The sequence below is a fragment of the Lagenorhynchus albirostris genome, chromosome 19, assembly GCF_949774975.1.
Source record: "Lagenorhynchus albirostris chromosome 19, mLagAlb1.1, whole genome shotgun sequence".
Lineage (NCBI taxonomy): Eukaryota > Metazoa > Chordata > Mammalia > Artiodactyla > Delphinidae > Lagenorhynchus > Lagenorhynchus albirostris.
In genome coordinates this window covers 58,783,081-58,801,063 of record NC_083113.1, presented here as the reverse complement: position 1 = coordinate 58,801,063, position 17,983 = coordinate 58,783,081, and the positions used below count along the sequence as shown (strand labels likewise).

General features: G+C 43.7%; 1 protein-coding gene across 4 annotated transcripts in view; it reads left to right on the top strand.

Annotated features, from left to right (window-relative positions):
• The window catches only part of KLHDC4 (kelch domain containing 4), a 55,497-nt gene that overhangs the window by 27,995 nt on the left and 9,519 nt on the right, over positions 1-17,983 (top strand). For all 4 annotated transcript variants that reach the window (XM_060130265.1, XM_060130267.1, XM_060130268.1 and 1 more), the window contains one exon: positions 8,951-9,043. In XM_060130265.1, coding sequence (XP_059986248.1) covers positions 8,951-9,043 — 93 coding nt within the window. The remainder of the gene's footprint in view (positions 1-8,950; positions 9,044-17,983) is intronic.

Sequence of the window (17,983 nt, the reverse complement as noted above, 5' to 3'; positions counted from 1 at the left end):
AGCTCTGGGTGCCCTCTCTTGTCTCAGGCCCCCCTGCAGGGAGGAGCTCACTTCTGGTATTAAACAGCTGACATCTAATGGCCTTGACCACATTTCATATTTTTGTTAGTCGTCTGTATGTCTATACATGATTTTTCTATCTTTTGTGAATTTTGTTTTCATATCTTTTGTGAACTTTCTGTTCAGATCTTCTGTCTGTGGTGTTTTTGTTTTTTTTTTTTATGCGGTACGCAGGCCTCTCACCGCCGCGGCCTCTCCCGCCGCGGAGCACAGGCTCCGGACGCACAGGCCCAGCCGCTCTGCGGCATGCGGGATCCCCCCGGACCGGGGCACGAACCCGTGTTCCCTGCATCGGCAGGCGGACCCCCAACCACTGGAAGCCCTTGCCTGTGTTTTTATTGGGTTGTTTATCTTACTGATAAGGTAGTAAGGGTTCTTTACATATTCTGGATACAGGTCACTTGCAGATGGATATTTGCAGATACTTCTCCCAGTCCGTCACTTGCCTTTTTATTTTTTAATGGTTTATTTTGAAGAGCTGAAGATTTTTATTTGGATGGAGTCCAGTTTGTTAGCTTCTATCTATATCTATGCCAAGGTCATAGAGATTTTCTCCTGTTTTATTCTAGAGTTTATAATAGTTGGTTATACTCAGGATGGTTTTGGTAGCTTGTGGTCAAATTTGATGGTACCCAGTAAGTGCTTACAGAATAAATTGGTGTAAAAAGTGGTTCTTTTTTATTTTTAATTTTTCTTTTATAGTGGAGTATAGTTGATTTACAGTGCTGTGTTAGTTTCAGGTGTCCAGCTAAGTGATTCAGTTATATATATACATATATCCATTCTTTTTCAGATTCTTTTCCTGTATAGGTTATTACAGAATATTGAGTAGAGTTTCCTGTGCTATACAGTAGGTCCTTGTTGATTATGTATTTGACATATAGTAGTGTGTATATGTTAATTGCAAACTCCTAATTTATCCCTCCCCCCTCCACGTTTCCCCTTTGTAACCATCACTTTTTTTTGAAGTCTGTGAGTCTGTTTCTGCTTTGTAGATAAGTTCATTTGTATTATTATTATATTTTTAGATTCCACATATAAGTGGTATCATATGATATTTGTCCTTGTCTGACTTACTTCACTTAGTATGATAATTTCTAGGTCCATCCATGTTGCTGCAACTGACATTATTTTATTCTTTTTTATGGCTGAGTAATATTCCATTGTGTATACATACCACATCTTCTTTATCTATTTCTCTGTCAGTGGATTTTTAGGTTGCTTCCATGTCTTGGGTATTGTAAATAGAGCTGCAGTGAACGCTGGGGTGCATGTATCTTTTTGAATTATTGTTTTCTCTGGATATATGCCCAGGAGTGGGATTGCTGGGTCATATGTAGCTCTATTTTTAGTTATTTGAGGAACTTCCATACTGTTCTCCATAGTGGCTGCACCAATTTACATTCCCACCAACAGTGTAGGAGGGTTCCTTTTTCCCCACACCCTCTCCAGCATTCATTCTTTGTAGATATTTTGAGGATGGCTATCTGGCAGGTGTGAGGTGTACCTCATTGTAGTTTTGATTTTCATTTCTCTAGTAATTAATGATGTTGAGCATCTTTTCATGTGCTTTTTGGCCATCTGTTTGTCTTCTTTGGAGAAATGTCTGTTTAGGTCTTCTGCCCATTTTTTTTTTTTTTTTTGCAGTACGTGGCCCTCTCACTGTTATGGCCTCTCCCGTTGCGGAGCACAGGCTCTGGACGCGCAGGCTTAGCGGCCATGGCTCACGGGCCCAGCCGCTCCGCAGCATGTGGGATCTTCCGGACCGCGGCAAACCCGTGTCCCCTGCATCGGCAGGTGGACTCTCAACCACTGCGCCACCAGGGAAGCCCCTTCTGCCCATTTTTTGATTGGGTTGTTTGTTTTTTTTTTGATATTGAGCTGCATGAGCTGTGTATATATTTTGGAGATTAATCCCTTGTCAGTCACTTCATTTGCAAATATTTTCTCCCATTCTGTGGGTTGTCTTTTTGTTTTCTATGGTTTCCTTTGCTGTGCAAAAGCTTTTAAGTTTCATTAGGTCCCATTTGTTTATTTGTTTATTTTTGTTTTTATTTTCATTACTCTCTAGGAGGTGGATCCAAAAAAAATATTGCTGTGATTTATGTCAGAGTGTTCTGCCTATGTTTTCCTCTAAGAGTTTTATCATATCCAGCCTTACAGTAGATCTTTAATCCATTTTGAGTTTATTTTTGTGTATGGTGTTAGAGAATGTTCTCATTTCATTCTTTTACATGTAGTTGCCTAGTTTTCCTAGCACCACTTACTGAAGAGAATGTCTTTTCTCCATTGTATATTCTTGCCTCCTTTGTCATAGATTAATTGATCGTAGGTGTATGGGTTTATTTTGGGGCTTTCTATCCTGTCCCATTGATCTATATTTCTGTTTTTGTGCCAGTACCATACTGTTTTGATTACTGTAGCTTTGTAGCATAGTGGGAAGTCAGGGAGTCTGATTCCTCCAGCTCCGTTTTTCTTTCGCAGGATTGCTTTGGCTATTTGGGGTCTTTTGTGTTTCCATAGAAATTAAAAAAATTTTTTTTCTAGTTCTGTGAAAAATACCATTGGTAATTTGATAGGGATTACCCTGAATCTGTAGATTGCTTTGGGTAGTATAGTCATTTTGACAGTGTTGATTCTTCCAGTCCAAGAACATGGTATATCTTTCCATCTGTTTGTGTCATCTTTGATTTTTTCATCAGTGTCTTATAGTTTTCAGGGTATGGGTCTTTTTTCCTCCTTAGGTAGGTTTATTCCTAGGTATTTTGTTCTTTTTCATGCGGTGGTAAATGGGATTGTTTTCTTAATTTCTCTTTCTGATCTTTCATTGTTAGTGTATAGGAATGCAAGAGATTTCTGTGCATTAATTTTGTGTCCTGGAACTTTTCCGAATTCATTGATGAGCTCTAGTAGTTTTCTGGTAGCATCTTTAGGATTTTCTATGTATAGTATCACGTCATCTGCAAACAGTGACAGTTTTACTTCTTCTTTTCCAATTTGAATTCCTTTTATTTCTTTTTCTTCTCTGATTGCCATGGCTAGGACTTCCAAAACTATGTTGAATAAAAGTGGTGAGAGTGGACATCTTTGTCTTGTTCCTGATCTTAGAGGAAATACTTTGAGCTTTTCACCATTGAGAATGATGTTAGCTGTGGGTTGGTCATCTATGGCCTATGGCCTTTATTATGTTGAGGTACGTTCCCTCTTTGCCCATTTTCTGGAGAGTTTTTATCATTACTGGGTGTTGAACTTTGTCAAAAGCTTTTTCTGCATCTATTGAGATGATCATACGGTTTTTATTTTTCACTTTGTTAATGTGTATCATACTGGTTGATTTGTGTATATTGAAGAATTTTTGCATCCCTGGGATAAATGCCACTGGATCGCGGTGTATGATCCTTTTAATGTATTGTTGTATTTGGTTTGCTAGTATTCTGTTGAGAATTTTTGCATCTATATTCATCAGTGATAGTGGCCTGTAATTTTCTTTTTTTGTGGTATTTTTGTCTGGTTTTGGTATCAGGGTGATGGTGGACTCATAGAATGAGTTTGGGAATGTTTATTCCTGTGCAGTTTTGGGGAAGAGTTTCAGAAGGATAGGTGTTAACTCTTCTTTAAATGTTTGATAGAATTCCTCTGTGAAGCCATGTGGTCTTGGACTTTGGTTTGTCAGAAGTTTTTTACTCACAGTTTCAATTTCAGTACTTGTGATTGGTCTGTTCATATTTTCTATTTCTTCCTGATTCCATCTTGGAAGGTTGTACCTTTCTCAGAATTTGTCCATTTCTTCTAGGTTGTCTATTTCATTGGCATATAGTTGCTTGTAGTAGTCTCTTATGATCCTTTGTATTTTTTGTGGTGTCAGTAGTGACTTCTCCTTTTTCATTTCTAATTTTATTGATTTGACCCGTCTCCCTTTCTTTCTTGATGAGTCTGGCTAAAGGTTTATCAATTTTATCTTTTCAAAGAACCAGCTTTTAGTTTCATTGATCTTTGCTATTGTTTTCTGTCTCTGTTTTATTTATTTCTGCTCAGACCTTTATGATTTTTTTTCCTACTAACTTAGTGTTTCCTTCTTCTTTCTCTAGTTGTTTCAGGTGTAAGTTAGGTTGTTTGAGATGTTTCTTGTTTCCTGAGGTAGGACTGTATTGCTGTAAACTTCCTTCCTAGAGCTGCTTTTGCCACATCCTATAGGTTTTGGATTCCCGTGTTTTCATTGTCTTTTATCTCTAGTTATTTATTTATTCACTCTTTGATTTATTCAGTGATCCATTGGTTGTTTAATAACATGTTGTTTAGCCTCCATGTGTTTGTATTGTTATTTTTTTAAAGTTCTTTCTGTGATTGATTTCTCATCTCATAGTGTTGTGGTCGGAAAAGATGCTTGATATGATTCCAATTTTCTTAAATCCACCAAGACTTGCTTTGTGGCCCAGCATGTGACCTGTCCTGGAGAATGTTCCATGTGCACTTGAGAAGAATGTGTATTCTGCTGCTTTTGGATGGTCCAGCGTGTTACTTATGGCCTGGGTTTTCTTACTGATTTTCTGTCTGGATGATCTGTCATTGATGTAAGTGGGATGTTAAAGCCCCCTACTATTACTGTGTTACTGTCAATTTCTCCTTTTATGGCTGTTTGCATTTGCCTTACATGTTGAGGTGCTCCTATGTTGGGTGTGTATATATGTTTACAATTGTTACATTTTCCTCTTGGATTTACCCCTTGATCATTAGGTAGTGTCCTTCTTTGTTTCTTGTAACAGTCTTTATTTTAAAGTCTATTTTGTCTGATATGAGTATTGCTACTCCAGCTTTCTTTTGATTTCTATTTGCATGGGATACCTTTTTCCATCCCCTCACTTTCAAACTGTATGTGTCCCTAGATCTGAAGTGGGTCTCTTGTAGACAGCGTATATATGGGTCTTGTTTTTGTATCCATTCAGGCAGTCTTTGTCTTTTGTTTGGAGCCTTTAAACCATTTCCACATAAGGTAATTCTCGATATGTATGTTCTTATTGCCATTTTGTTAATTGTTTTGGATTTGTTTTTGTAGGTCTTTTTTCTTCGCTTCTTCTTTTGTTCTCTTGTGATTTGATGACTATCTTAGTCTTGTGTTTGGATTGCTTTGTGTGTGTGTGTCTGTTGTATCTATTGTAGATTTTTGGTTTGCGGTTCCCATGAGGTTTTGGTAAAGCAGTCTGTATATTGAATATATACAAGATTGTTTTAAGTTGCTGGTCTCTTAATTTCAAACACACTTCCTATATCCTGCATCTGTACTTTCCTCTTCTCACGATGGCTGGTTTTGATATCATATTTGTGTGTGGGTGATTTCCTACGTTTTCTGTGTGTTTGCCTTTACTGGTGAGCTTTCCCATTCATAATTTTCTTGTTTCTAGTTGTGGCCTTTTCCACCTAGAGAAGTTCCTTTAGCATTTGTTGTAAAGCTGGTTTGGTGGTGCTGAATTATCTTAGCTTTTGCTTGTCTGTAAAACTTCCGATTTCTCTTTCGAATCTGAACGAGAGCCTTGCTGGGTAGAGTATTCTTGGTTGTAGCTTTTCCCTTTCATTACTTTAAGTGTATCATGCCACTCACTTCTGGCCTGCAGAGTTTCTGCTGAAAAAACCTTATGGGGATTCCCTTGTATGATACTTGTTGCTTTTCCCTTGTTGCTTTTAATATTTTCTCTTTGTCTTTAATTTTTGTCAGTTTCGTTAATATGTGTCTTGGCGTGTTCCTCCTTGGGTTTATCCTGTATGGGACTCTCTGCACTTACTGGACTTGAGTGAGTGTTTCCTTTCCCATGTTAGGGAAGTTTTCGGCTATAATATCTTCAACTATTTTCTTGGACCCTTTCTCTCTCTCTTCTTCTAGGAGTTCTATATTGTGAATGTTGATGTGTTTCATGTTGTCTCAAAGGTCTGTGAGGCTGTCCTTATTTCTTTTCATTCTTTTTTCTTTATTCTGGTCTGTGGCAATAATTTCCACCACTCTGTTGTCCAGCTCATTTATTCATTCTTCTGCCTCATTTATTCTGCTGTCGATTCTTTTCAATGTAGTTTTCATTTCAGTTATTGTGTTGTTCGTCTGTTTGTTCTTTAAATCTTCTAGCTCTTTATTAAACATTTCTTGTGTCTTCTCGGTCTGTGCCTCCATTCTTTTTCTGAGATCTGGGGTCATCTTTACTATAATTACTTTGAATTCTTTTTCAGGTAGCTTGCTTATTTCCACTTCATTTAGTTCTTCTGGGTTTTTATCTTGTTCCTTCATCTGGCACATATTTCTTTGTCATCTCTTTTTGTCTAACTTTCTGTGTTTGTGGTCTCCTTTCTGCAGGCTGCAGGATTGTAGTTCCTCTTGTTTTTGGTGTCTGCCCTTGGTAGGTGAGGTTGGTGCTGGGCTTGTGCTGGCTTCCTGGTGGGAGGGACTGGAGCCAGCCCTCTGGTGGGTGGAGCTGGGTCTTGTCCCTCTGGTGGACAGACCCATGTCGGGGTGTGCTTAGAGGTAACTGTGAGCTCATTACAACTTTAGGCAGCCTGTCTGCTGATGGGTGGGGCTGTGTTTCCCCTGCTGGTTGTTTGGCCTGAGGCATCCCAGCACTAGAGCCTGCTGGCTGTTGGGTGGGGCCAGGTCTTGGTGCCAAGATGGTGACCTGCAGGAGAGCTCACGTTGATCATATTCCCTGGGGCCTCTGTCACCAGTGTCCTTGCCCCCACAGTGAGCCACCGCTGATCCCTGCCTCCCCAGGAGACCGTCCAAGACCCGCAGATATGTCTGTCCCAGGCTCCTGTGGAGTCACTGCTTTGTGCTGGGTCCCGTTGCCCACGAAATCTTGTGTGTGCCCGCCAGGAGTGGAGTCTCTTGTTTCCCCCAGTCCTGTGGAGCTCCTGCACTCAAGCCCTGCTGGCCTGGAAAGCCAAGAGCTCTGGGGGCTCTTCCTCCTGAGGCCAGACCCTCAGGCTGGGGAGCCTGACGTGGGGCTCAGAATTCTCACTCCTGTGGGAGGACCTCTACCATATAATTATTTTCCAGTTTGTTGGTCACCCACCTGGCGGGTATGGAATTTGATTATATTGTGAAAGTGCCCCTCCTACCATCTCGTTGTGGCTTCTTCTTTGTCTTTGGGTGTAAAATATCTTTTTTCGTAGGTTCCGGTCTTTTTAAAAAAAATTTGCTTGCTTGTTTGTTTGTTTACTTATGGCTGAGTTGGGTCTTTGTTGCTGCGCACAGGCTTTCTCCAGTTGTGGTGAGTGGGGGCTACCTTTCATTGCAGTGTGCGGGCTTGTCATTGTGGTGGCTTCTCTTGTAGCGGAGCATGGGCTCTAGGTGTGCGGGCTTCAGTAGTTGTGGTTCACGGGCTTTAGTAGTCGTGGCTTGTGGGCTTCAGTAGTTGTGGCACGAGGGCTCAGTAGTTGTGGCTCGCGGGCTCTAGAGCGCAGGCTCAGTAGTTGTGGCACACGGGCTTAGTTGCTCCACGGCATGTGGGATCTTGCCAGACCAGGGCCCGAACCCGTGTCCCCTGCATTGGCAGGTGGATTCTTAACCACTGCACTACCAGGGAAGCCCTCCAGTCTTTTTTGTTGATAGTTGTTTAGCAGTTAGCTGTGATTTTGGAGTTTTCTTGAGAGGAGGTGAGTGCGACCCTCTACTCCGCCATCTTGTCTGGCTTTGAGGGGTTGCTTTCAGTCTGGATGCTTGCTGCCTCCTTCCTCAGTGTGTGCTGGACGTTATCCCCTTGATACGGGGCGTGCAGGTGCGGGGGCCCGTGCGCTCCTGCTGTGGCGGGGACGGCGATCTGCCCCTCTTGGTCTCCCTGCAGTGGCCGTGGCCCCTGAGCCTTTTGGGCAGCGGGGGCAGCGATTGGCCCCTGCTCCCAGTTCTCGTAGTGGCGGTGGCAGCCCGCATGCTCCCACGAGGGCACAGTGACTGGCGCCTGCTGGCGGGTCTCTTGGTGGTGGTGGCCCATGCCCTCCGGAGACGGTGCAGGCAGCACTTGGCACCTCTTCATGGGCCTTGTGGTGGCAGCGGCAGCCCGTGCACTCCTGGGGCAGCAGGGGCAGCGCTTGGGGCCTGCTCGCGGGCTTCGTGGTCGTGGCCTGTGCACTTCCAGGACAGCGGGGGGCAGCGCTTCGGGTCTGCTTGTGTGTGTCTTAGCAGTGGCGATGGCCCATGCCCGCCTCTAGAGCCCATGATGGTGGTGGCGGCTAACACCCAGCTCAGAGCTCGTGTAGGTGGTATCCCGTTGACTGAGAGCACGTGTACAAGGAAGGAAGCTTTTATGGTGGTCCGGCTTCTCTCCTTACATGCCCCCCAGCAATGGCGCCTTGCCTCTCTGACAGGCCCCGGCTTCTTCCGAGCACACCCCCAGTTGCCACAGTGCAGCCTCTTCAGCTGTCTCCGTGTGCCGGCTGTGGTCCTCTCCCTGGGTCTGGCCTCCGAAGCCCAAGCTTCAGCACCCAGCCGCCCCCCGTGCCTGTGGATGAGCGTCTCAGGCTGGGGAGTGCAGGGCACTCTCCGTGTTGCCTTCCGCGAACTGGCTGTTAGCTCCCCTCAGGCTTCAGAGCTCCCCGTCTGTCCAGGCTGATCTCCCTGACGATGAGTGGACTTCCCACGGCGCAGCAGCCTTTCCTCCTTCACAGCTCCCTCTCTGGGGTGTAGGTCCCGTCCCAACTCCTTTCACTTTTCTTCGTTTTCCTTTTGTTCTACCCAGTCATGTGGAGGTTTTCTTGTGCTTTGGGGGGTCTGAGGTCTCTTGCCAGCATTCCGCAGATGTTCTGTGCAAGTCGTTCCCCTCGTACATGTATTTTGGTGTTTGTGGGAGGAGGTGAGCTCCACGTCCTACTCTTCCGCCATCTGCCAAGCTCCTCTTCTTTTCTTGTTCAATTTTAGATCACCAGGCGGTCCTTCAGGACGGAGTGGACATCGGATGGTGGCCTGGAAGAGACAGTTAATCCTTTTTGGTGGCTTCCATGAGAGTACAAGGTCAGTACAAACAGGAGGACCATGTCTCCTGGAGCTGTAAGGAGTGGGCTCCTTATGTGAAGAACCGTTCTGAATACACGTGGAAAATGCTGCCCATCCCTTAAACCAGGGCCAGCGGCCTGGGCAGCTGCAGAGGAGGGCCCTGGGCTTGGTTTAATGCTCTGTTGTCACTGTCGTGGGATTCTTCATAATTACTGAACAGAGGTTCCCACAGTTTTATTTTGCACCAAGGCCTGCAAGTAATGTGGCCGATCCTATCTAAGATGGGCTCTCAAACTTCAGCCTATTGAGAATCCTCTGAAAGGCTTGTTCAGACTGATCTGTGACTCCATTGGCCTGGGATTGGGCTGAGAATCTGCATTTCTTCAGCCTCCAGGTGATGCTGCTGGCCAGGGAACCCCACTTTGAGAAGCACGAGGCTAAAATAACTTGAAAATCCGCCCGATGGGGAGCATGTGGCAGCTTGCATCCTGCAGAGGGACCTGAGGGGACATCCAGGTCTGCTGTGCCTGGTTGTGTCGCCACAGTGCTTATGTGCCTAGCCTGGCGGCATGTTCTCCGGGGGTTTTTAGCCCATCATCTATACTGATACTTTCTTGAATGTCCTTATTAGTTCAGTCCAGAAAAAGAAGACACTTGGCGAACAGGTTAGTTCCTGCCACTGTCGTAAAACGCTAAGGCTCTGGGTGAGACATCCAGACCTCTCTGATGCCTGGTGCAGGCCCCGCAGGTGGTGCGTTTCCTCTGACCTCGGGCCGCGTTCAGACAAGGTGGGTGGATGGCTTTCTCGCTGGTGCCTCGTTTCACAAGCTCCTCTGTTCCCTACTCCTTTAAAAAATAACATACTCGTCAACTCGTTGTGGTGGCAGCACACACACTTTTTTCAGTGTGACTCCATTGGCACACTTTTTTTGTTTTTTTTTTGCGGTACGTGGGCCTCTCACTGTTGTGGCCTCTCCCGTTGCGGAGCACAGGCTCCGGACGCGCAGGCTCAGCGGCCATGGCTCACGGGCCCAGCCGCTCCGCGGCATGTGGGATCTTCCCGGACCGGGGCACAAACCCGCGTCCCCTGCATCGGCAGGCGGGCTCCCAACCACTGCACCACCAGGGAAGCCCCTGGCACACATTTTTTATGATACTCACTGGCTCGTGAAAATAAGTCCTTGCACGTATATGTGGAGAGAGTGGCGCTCGGTACGTTAACGGGAGCGAGCGTTTCTGTGTTCACTGTTCCCTACCCGAGCTGAGGCATCCTGGTGTCAATCTGGCTCAGTTAAGGTTTCAGGTTTTTTTCACGAACAAAAAATATTTTCATTAGTTGAGAAAAGGGGATATAATTCTTTTTTCTTTTAATTCTTTTTTATTTTTTAACATCTTTATTGGAGTTTAATTGCTTTACAATGGTGTGTTAGTTTCTGCTGTATAACAAAGTGAATCAGCTATACATATATCCCCATATCTCCTTCCTCTTGCGTCTCCCTCCCACCCTCCCTATCCCACCCCTCTAGGTGGTCACAAAGCACCGAGCTGATCTCCCTGTGCTATGCGACTGATTCCCACTAGCTATCTGTTTTACATTTGGTAGTGTATATATGTCCATGCCACTCTCTCACTTCATTCCAGCTTACCCTTCCCCCTCCCCATGTCCTCAAGTCCATTCTCTATGTCTGCATCTTTATTCCTGTCCTGCCCCTAGGTTCTTCATAACTTTTTTTTTTTAGATTCGATATATATGTGTTAGCATACAGTATTTGTTTTTCTCTTTCTGACTTACTGCACTCTTGAGTGACAGACTCTAGGTACATCCACCTCACTACAGATAACTCAGTTTCGTTTATTTTTATGGCTGAGTAATATTCCATTGTATATATGTGACACATCTTCTTTATCCTTTCATCTGTTGATGGACACTTAGGTTGCTTCCATGTCCTGGTGATTGTAAATAGTGCTGCAGTGAACATTGTGGTACATGTCTCTTTTTGAATTATGGTTTTCTCAGGGTATATGCCCAGTACTGGGATTGCTGGGTCATATCGTAATTCTCTTTTTAGTTTTTTAAGGAACCTCCATACTGTTCTCCATAGTGGCTGTATCAATTTACATTCCCACCAACAGTGCAAAAGGGTTCCCTCTTCTCCACACCCTCTCCAGCATTTATTGTTTGTAGATTTTTTGATGATGGCCATTCTGACTGGTGTGAGGTGATACCTCATTTGTAGTTTTGATTTGCATTTCTCTAGTGATGAATGATGTTGAGCATTCTTTCATGTGTTTGTTGGCAATCTGTATATCTTCTTTGGAGAAATGTCTATTTAGGTCTTATGCCCATTTTTGGATTGGGTTATTTTTTTGATATTGAGCTGCATGAGCTGCTTATAAATTTTGGAGATTAATCCTTTGTCAGTTGCTTCATTTGCAAATATTTTCTCCCACTCCTGAGGGTTGTCTTTTCATCTTATTTATGGTTTCCTTTGCTGTGCAAAAGCTTTTAAGTTTCATTAGGTCCCATTTGTTTATTTTTGTTTTTATTTCCATTTCTCTAGGAGGTGGGTCAAAAAGCCTCTTGCTGTGATTTATGTCATAGAGTGTTCTGCCTATGTTTTCCTCTTAAGAGTTTGATAGTTTCTGGCCTTACATTTAGGTCTTTAATCCATTTTGAGCTTATTTTTGTGTATGTTATTAGGGAGTGTTCTAATTTCATTCTTTTACATGTAGCTGTCCAGTTTTCCCAGAACCACTTAAAGACTGTCTTTTCTCCATTGTATATTCTTGCCTCCTTTATCAAAAATAAGGTGACCATATGTGTGTGGGTTGATCTCTGGGCTTTCTGTTGATGTATATTTCTGGTTTTGTGCCAGTACCGGACTGTCTTGATTACTGTAGCTTTGTAGTGTAGTCCAGAGTCAGGGAGCCTGGTTCCTCCAGGTCTGTTTTTCTTTCTCAAGATTGCTTTGGCTATTCGGGGTCTTTTGTGTTTCCATACAAATTGTGAAATTTTTTGTTCTAGTTCTGTGAAAAATGCTACTGGTAGTTTGATAGGGATTGCACTGAATCTGTAGATTGTTTTAGGTAGTATAGTCATTTTCACAATGTTGATTCTTCCAATCCAAGAACACGGTATGTCTCTCCATCTGTTTGTATCATCTTTAATTTCTTTCATCAGTGTCTTATAGTTTTCTGCATACAGGTCTTTTGTCTCCTTAGGTACGTTTATTCCTAGGTATTTTATTCTCTTTGTTGCAGTGGTAAATGGGAGTGTTTCCTTAATTTCTCTTTCAGAGTTTTCAAAATTAGTGTATAGGAATGCCAGAGATTTCTGTGCATAAATTTTGTCTCCTGCTACTTTACCAAATTCATTGATTAGCTCTACTAGTTTTCTGGTAGAGTCTTTAGGATTCTCTATTTATAGTATCATGTTATCTGCAAACAGTGACAGCTTTACTTCTTTTCTGATTTGGATTCCTTTTATTTCTTTTTCTTCTCTGACTGCTGTGGCTAAAACTTCCAAAACAATGTTGAATAATAGTGGTGAGAGTGGGCAACCTTGTTTTGTTCCTGATCTTAGTGGAAATGGTTTCAGTTTTTCACATTGAGAACGATGTTGGCTGTGGGTTTGTCATATATGGCCTTTATTATGTTGAGATAAGTTCCCTCTATGCCTACTTTTTGGAGGGTTTTTTATCATAAATGGGTGTTGAATTTTTTCAAAAGCCTTTTCAGCATCTATTGAGATGATCGTGTGGTTTTTATCCTTCAATTTGTTAATATGGTGTATCACATTGATTGATTTGCGAATATTGAAGAATCCTTGCATTCCTGGAATTAACCCCACTTGATCATGGTGTATGATCCTTTTAATGTGCTGTTGGATTCTGTTTGCTGGTATTTTGTTGAGGATTTTTGCACCTGTGTTCCTCAGTGATATTGGCCTGTAGTTTTCTTTCTTTGTGACATCTTTGTCTGGTTTCGGTATCAGGGTGATGGTGGCCTCGTAGAATGAGTTTGGGAGTGTTCCTCCCTCTGCTATATTTTGGAAGAGTTTGAGAAGGATAGGTGTTGCTCTTCTCTAAATGTTTGATAGAATTCGCCTGTAATCTATCTGGTCCTGGGCTTTTGTTTGTTGGAAGGTTTTTAATCACAGTTTCAATATCACTGCTTGGCGTTGGTCTGTTTATATTTTCTATTTCTTCCTGGTTTAGTCTCGGAAGGTTGTGCTTTTCTAAGAATTTGTCCATTTCTTCCAGGTTGTCCATTTTATTGGCATACAGTTGCTTGTAGTAATCTCTCATGATCCTTTGTATTTCTGCAGTGTCAGTTGTTACTTCTCCTTTTTCATTTCTAATTCTATTGATTTGAGTTTTCTCCCTTTTTTTCTTGCTGAGTCTGGCTAGTGGTTTATCAATTTTGTTTATCTTCTCAAAGAGCCAGCTTTTAGTTTTATTGATCTTTGCTATTGTTTCCTTCATTTCTTTTTCATTTATTTCTGATCTGATCTTTATGATTTTTTTCCTTCTGCTATCTTTGGGGTTTCTTTGTTCTTCTTTCTCTAATTGCTTTAGGTGTAAGGTTGGGTTGTTTATTTGAGATGTTTCTTGTTTCTTAAGGTAGCATTGTATTGCTATAAACTTCCCTCTTAGAACTACTTTTGGTGCATCCCATAGGTTTTGGGTTGTCGTGTTTTCATTGTCATTTGTTTCTAGGTATTTTTTGATTTCCTCAGTGATCTCTTGGTTATTAAGTAGTGTATTGTTTAGCCTCCATGTGTTTGTATTTTTTACAGATTTTTTCCTGTAATTGATATCTAGTCTCATAGTGTTGTCATCGGAAAAGATACTTGATACGATTTCAGTTTTCTTAAATTTATCAAGGCTTGATTTGTGACCCAGGATATGATCTGTCTTAGAGAATGTTCCATGAGCACTTGAGAAGAAAGTGTATTCTGTTGTTTTTGGATGGAATGTCCTATAAATATCAATTAAGTACGTCTTGTTTAATGTATCATTTAAAGCTTGTGTTTCCTTATTTATTTTCATTTTGGATGATCTGTCCATTGGTGAAAGTGGGGTGTTAAAGTCCCCTACTGTGATTGTGTTACTGTCGCTTTCCCTTTTTATGGCTGTTAGCATTTGCCTTATGTATTGAGGTGCTCCTATGTTGGGTGCATAAATGTTTACAGTTGTTATATCTTCTTCTTGGATTGATCCCTCGATCATTATGTAACATCTAAAATAAAATAGACTTTATTTTATTTTTTTTGTTTTTGTTTTGGCGGTATGCGGGCCTCTCACTGCTGGGGCCCCTCCCGTTGTGGGGCACAGGCTCTGGATGCGCAGGCTCAGCGACCATGGCTCACGGGCCCAGCCGCTCCGCAGCATGTGGGATCTTCCCGGACCGGGGCACGAACCCGTGTCCCCTGCATCGGCAGGCGGACTCTCAACCACTGCGCCACCAGGGTAGCCCTAGACTTTATTTTAAAGTCTGTTTTGTCTGATATGAGTATTGGTACTCCAGCTTTCTTTTGATTTCCATTTGCATGGAATATCTTTTTCCATCCCCTCACTTTCAGTCTGTATGTGTCCCTAGGTCTGAAGTGGGTCTCTTACAGACAGCATATATATGGGTCTTGTTTTTGTATCCATTCAGCCAGTCTGTGTCTTTTGGTTGGAGTATTTAATGCATTTATATTTAAGGTAATTATCGATATGTATGTTCCTATTACCATTTTCTTAGTTGTTTTGGGTTTGTTATCGTAGGTCTCTACCTTCTCTTGTGTTTCCTGCCTAGACAAGTTCCTTTAGCATTTGTTGTAAAGCTGGTTTGATGGTGCTGAATTCTCTTAGCTTTTGCTTGTCTGTAAAGGTTTTAATTTCTCTGCCAAATCTGAGTGAGATCCTTGCTGGGTAGAGTAATCTTGGTTGTAGGTTTTTCCCTTTCATCACTTTAAATATGTCCTGCCATTCTCTTCTGGCTTATAGAGTTTCTGCTGAAAGATCAGCTGTTAACCTTATGGGGATTCCCTCACATGTTATTTGTTGTTTTTCCCTTGCTGCTTTTAATATTTTTTCTTTGTATTTAATTTTTGTTAGTTTGATTAATATGTGTCTTGGTGTTTTTCTCCTTGGATTTATCCTGTATGGGACTCTCTGTGCTTCCTGGACTTGATTAACTATTTCCTTTCCCATATTAGGGAAGTTTTCAGCTATAATCTCTTCAGATATTTTCTCAGTCCCTTTCTTTTTCTCCTCTTCTTTTGGGACCCCTAATGTTGGTGGGGTTATTCGAATGTTGGTGCGTTGGTGCATTTAATGTTGTTCCAGAGGTCTCTGAGACCGTCCTCAATTCTTTTTTTTATATATAAATTTATTTTATTTTATTTATTTTTATTTTTGGCTGCGTTGGGTCCTCGTTGCTGTGCGTGGGCTTTCTCTAGTTGTTGCACGTGGGGGCTACTCTTTGTTGCAGTGTGCAGGCTTCTCATTGTGGTGGCTTCTCTTGTTGGGAGCATGGGCTCTAGGTGCACGGCCTTCAGCACTTGTGGTACACGGGCTCAGTAGTTGTGGCTCGGTGGCTCTAGGGCGCAGTCTCAGTAGTTGTGGTGCATGGGCTTAGTTGCTCCACAGCATGTGGGATCTTCCCAGACCAGGGCTTGAACCCATGTCTCCCGCACTGGCAGGCAGATTCTTAACCACTGTGCCACCAGGGAAGCCTCTGTCCTCAATTCTTTTCATTCTTTTTTCTTTATTCTGCTCTGCAGCAGTTATTTCCACTATTTTATCTTCCAGGTCACTTATCTGTTCTTCTGCCTCAGTTATTCTGCGATTGATTCCTTCTAGAGAATTTTTAATTTCATTTATTGTGTTGTTCATTGTTTGCTTGCTCTTTAGTTCTTCTAGTTCCTTGTTAAACGTTTATTGTATTTTCTCCATTCTATTTCCAAGAGTTTGGATCATCTTTACTGTCGTTACTCTGAATTCTTTTTCAGGTAGACTGCCAGTTTCCTCTTCATTTGTTAGGTCTGGTGGGTTTTTACCTTGCTCCTTCATCTGCTGTGTGTTTCTCTGTCTTCTCATTTTGCTTCACTTACTGTGTTTGGGGTCTCCTTTTCGCAGGCTGCAGGTTCGTAGTTCCTGTTGTTTTTGCTGTCTGCCCCTAGTGGCTAAGGTTGGTTCAGTGAGTTGTGTAGGCTTCCTGGTGGAGGGGACTAGTGCCTGTGTTCTGGTGGATGAGGCTGGACCTTGTCTTTCTCTCGGGCAGGTCTGCGTCCGGTGGTGTGTTTTGGGGTGTCTGTGACCTTATGATTTTAGGCAGCCTCTCTGCTAATGGGTGGGGTTGTGTTCCTGTCTTGCTAGTTGTTTGGCATAGGGTGTGCAGCACTGTAGCTTGCTGGTTGTTGAGTGGAGCTGGGTCTTAGCATTGAGATGGAGATCTCTGGGAGATTTTTGCTGTTTGATATTACGTGGAGTTGGGAGGTCTCTGGTGGACCAATGTCCTGACCTAGGCTCTCCCACCTCAGAGGCACAACCGTGACACCCGGCTGGAGCACCAAGACCCTATCATCCACATGGCTCAGAATAAAAGGGAGAAAAAAAGAAGGAAAGAAAGAAAAATAAAATAAAATAATTAAAATTAAAAAATAATTATTTAAAATTAAAAAGTAATTTAAAAAAAGAAAGAAGAGGGCAACCGAACCAAAAAACAAATCCACCACTGATAACAAGCACTAAAATCTATACTAAACAAACCAAAAAAACCCCTGACAGACAAAACCCTAGGATAAATGGTAAAAGCAAAGCTATACAGAGAAAATCACACACAGAAGCGTACACATACACACCCGCAAAAGAGAAAAAGGAAAAAAAATACAAATATCGTTGCTCCCAAAGTGCACCGCCTCAATTTTGGGATGACTCGTTGTCTATTCATGTATTCCACAGATGCAGGTACATCAAGTTGACTGTGGAGATTTAGTCCTCTGCTTCTGAGGCTGCTGGGAGAGATTTCCCTTTCTCTTCTTTGTTCTCACAGCTCCCAGGGGCTCAGCTTTGGATGTGGCCCCGCCTCTGCGTGTAGGTCGCCGGAGGGCGTCTGTTCTTTGCTCAGGCAGGACGGGGTTAAAGGAGCCGCTGATTCGGGGGCTCTGGCTCACTAAGGCGGGGGGGGGGGGGGGGGGGGGCGGGGCGGGCCTGCGGCAGCAGAGGCCAGCGTGACGTTGCAGCTGCCTGAGGCGCACCGTGCGTTCTCCCGGGGAAGTTGTCCCTGGATCCCGGGACCCTGGCAGTGGCGGGCTGCACAGGCTCCCCGGAAGGGAGGTGTGGAGAGTGACCTGTGCTCGCACACAGGCTTCTTGGTGGCGGCAGCAGCAGCCTTAGCGTCTCATGCCCGTCTCTGGGGTCTGTGCTGATAGCTGTGGCTTGTGCCCATCTCTGGAGCTTGTTTAGGCGGTGCTCTGAACCCCCTCTCTTCGTGCACCTTGAAACAATGGTCTCTTACCTCCTAGGCAGTTCCAGACATTTCCCCGGACTCCGTCCTGGCTAGCTGTGGCACACTAGCCCCCTTCAGGCTGTGTTCACGCCGCCAACCCCCGTCCTCTCCCTGGGATCTGACCTCCGAAGCCCGAGCCTCAGCCCCCAGCCCCCGCCCGCCCCGGCGGGTGAGCACAAGCCTCTCGGGCTGGTGAGTGCCGGTCGGCCCTGATCCTCTGTGCGGGAATCTCTCTGCTTTGCCCTCCGCACCGTTGTTGCTGCGCTCTCCTCCGTGGCTCCGAAGCTTCCCCCCGCCATCCCCCCCCCCCGCCCCGTCTCCGCCAGTTAAGGGGCTTCTACTGTGTGGAAACCTTTCCTCCTTCACAGCTCCCTCCCACTGGTGCAGGTCCCGTTCCTATTCTTCTGTCTCTGTTTTTTCTTGTTTCTTTTTCCCTACCCAGGTGCGTGGGGAGTTTCT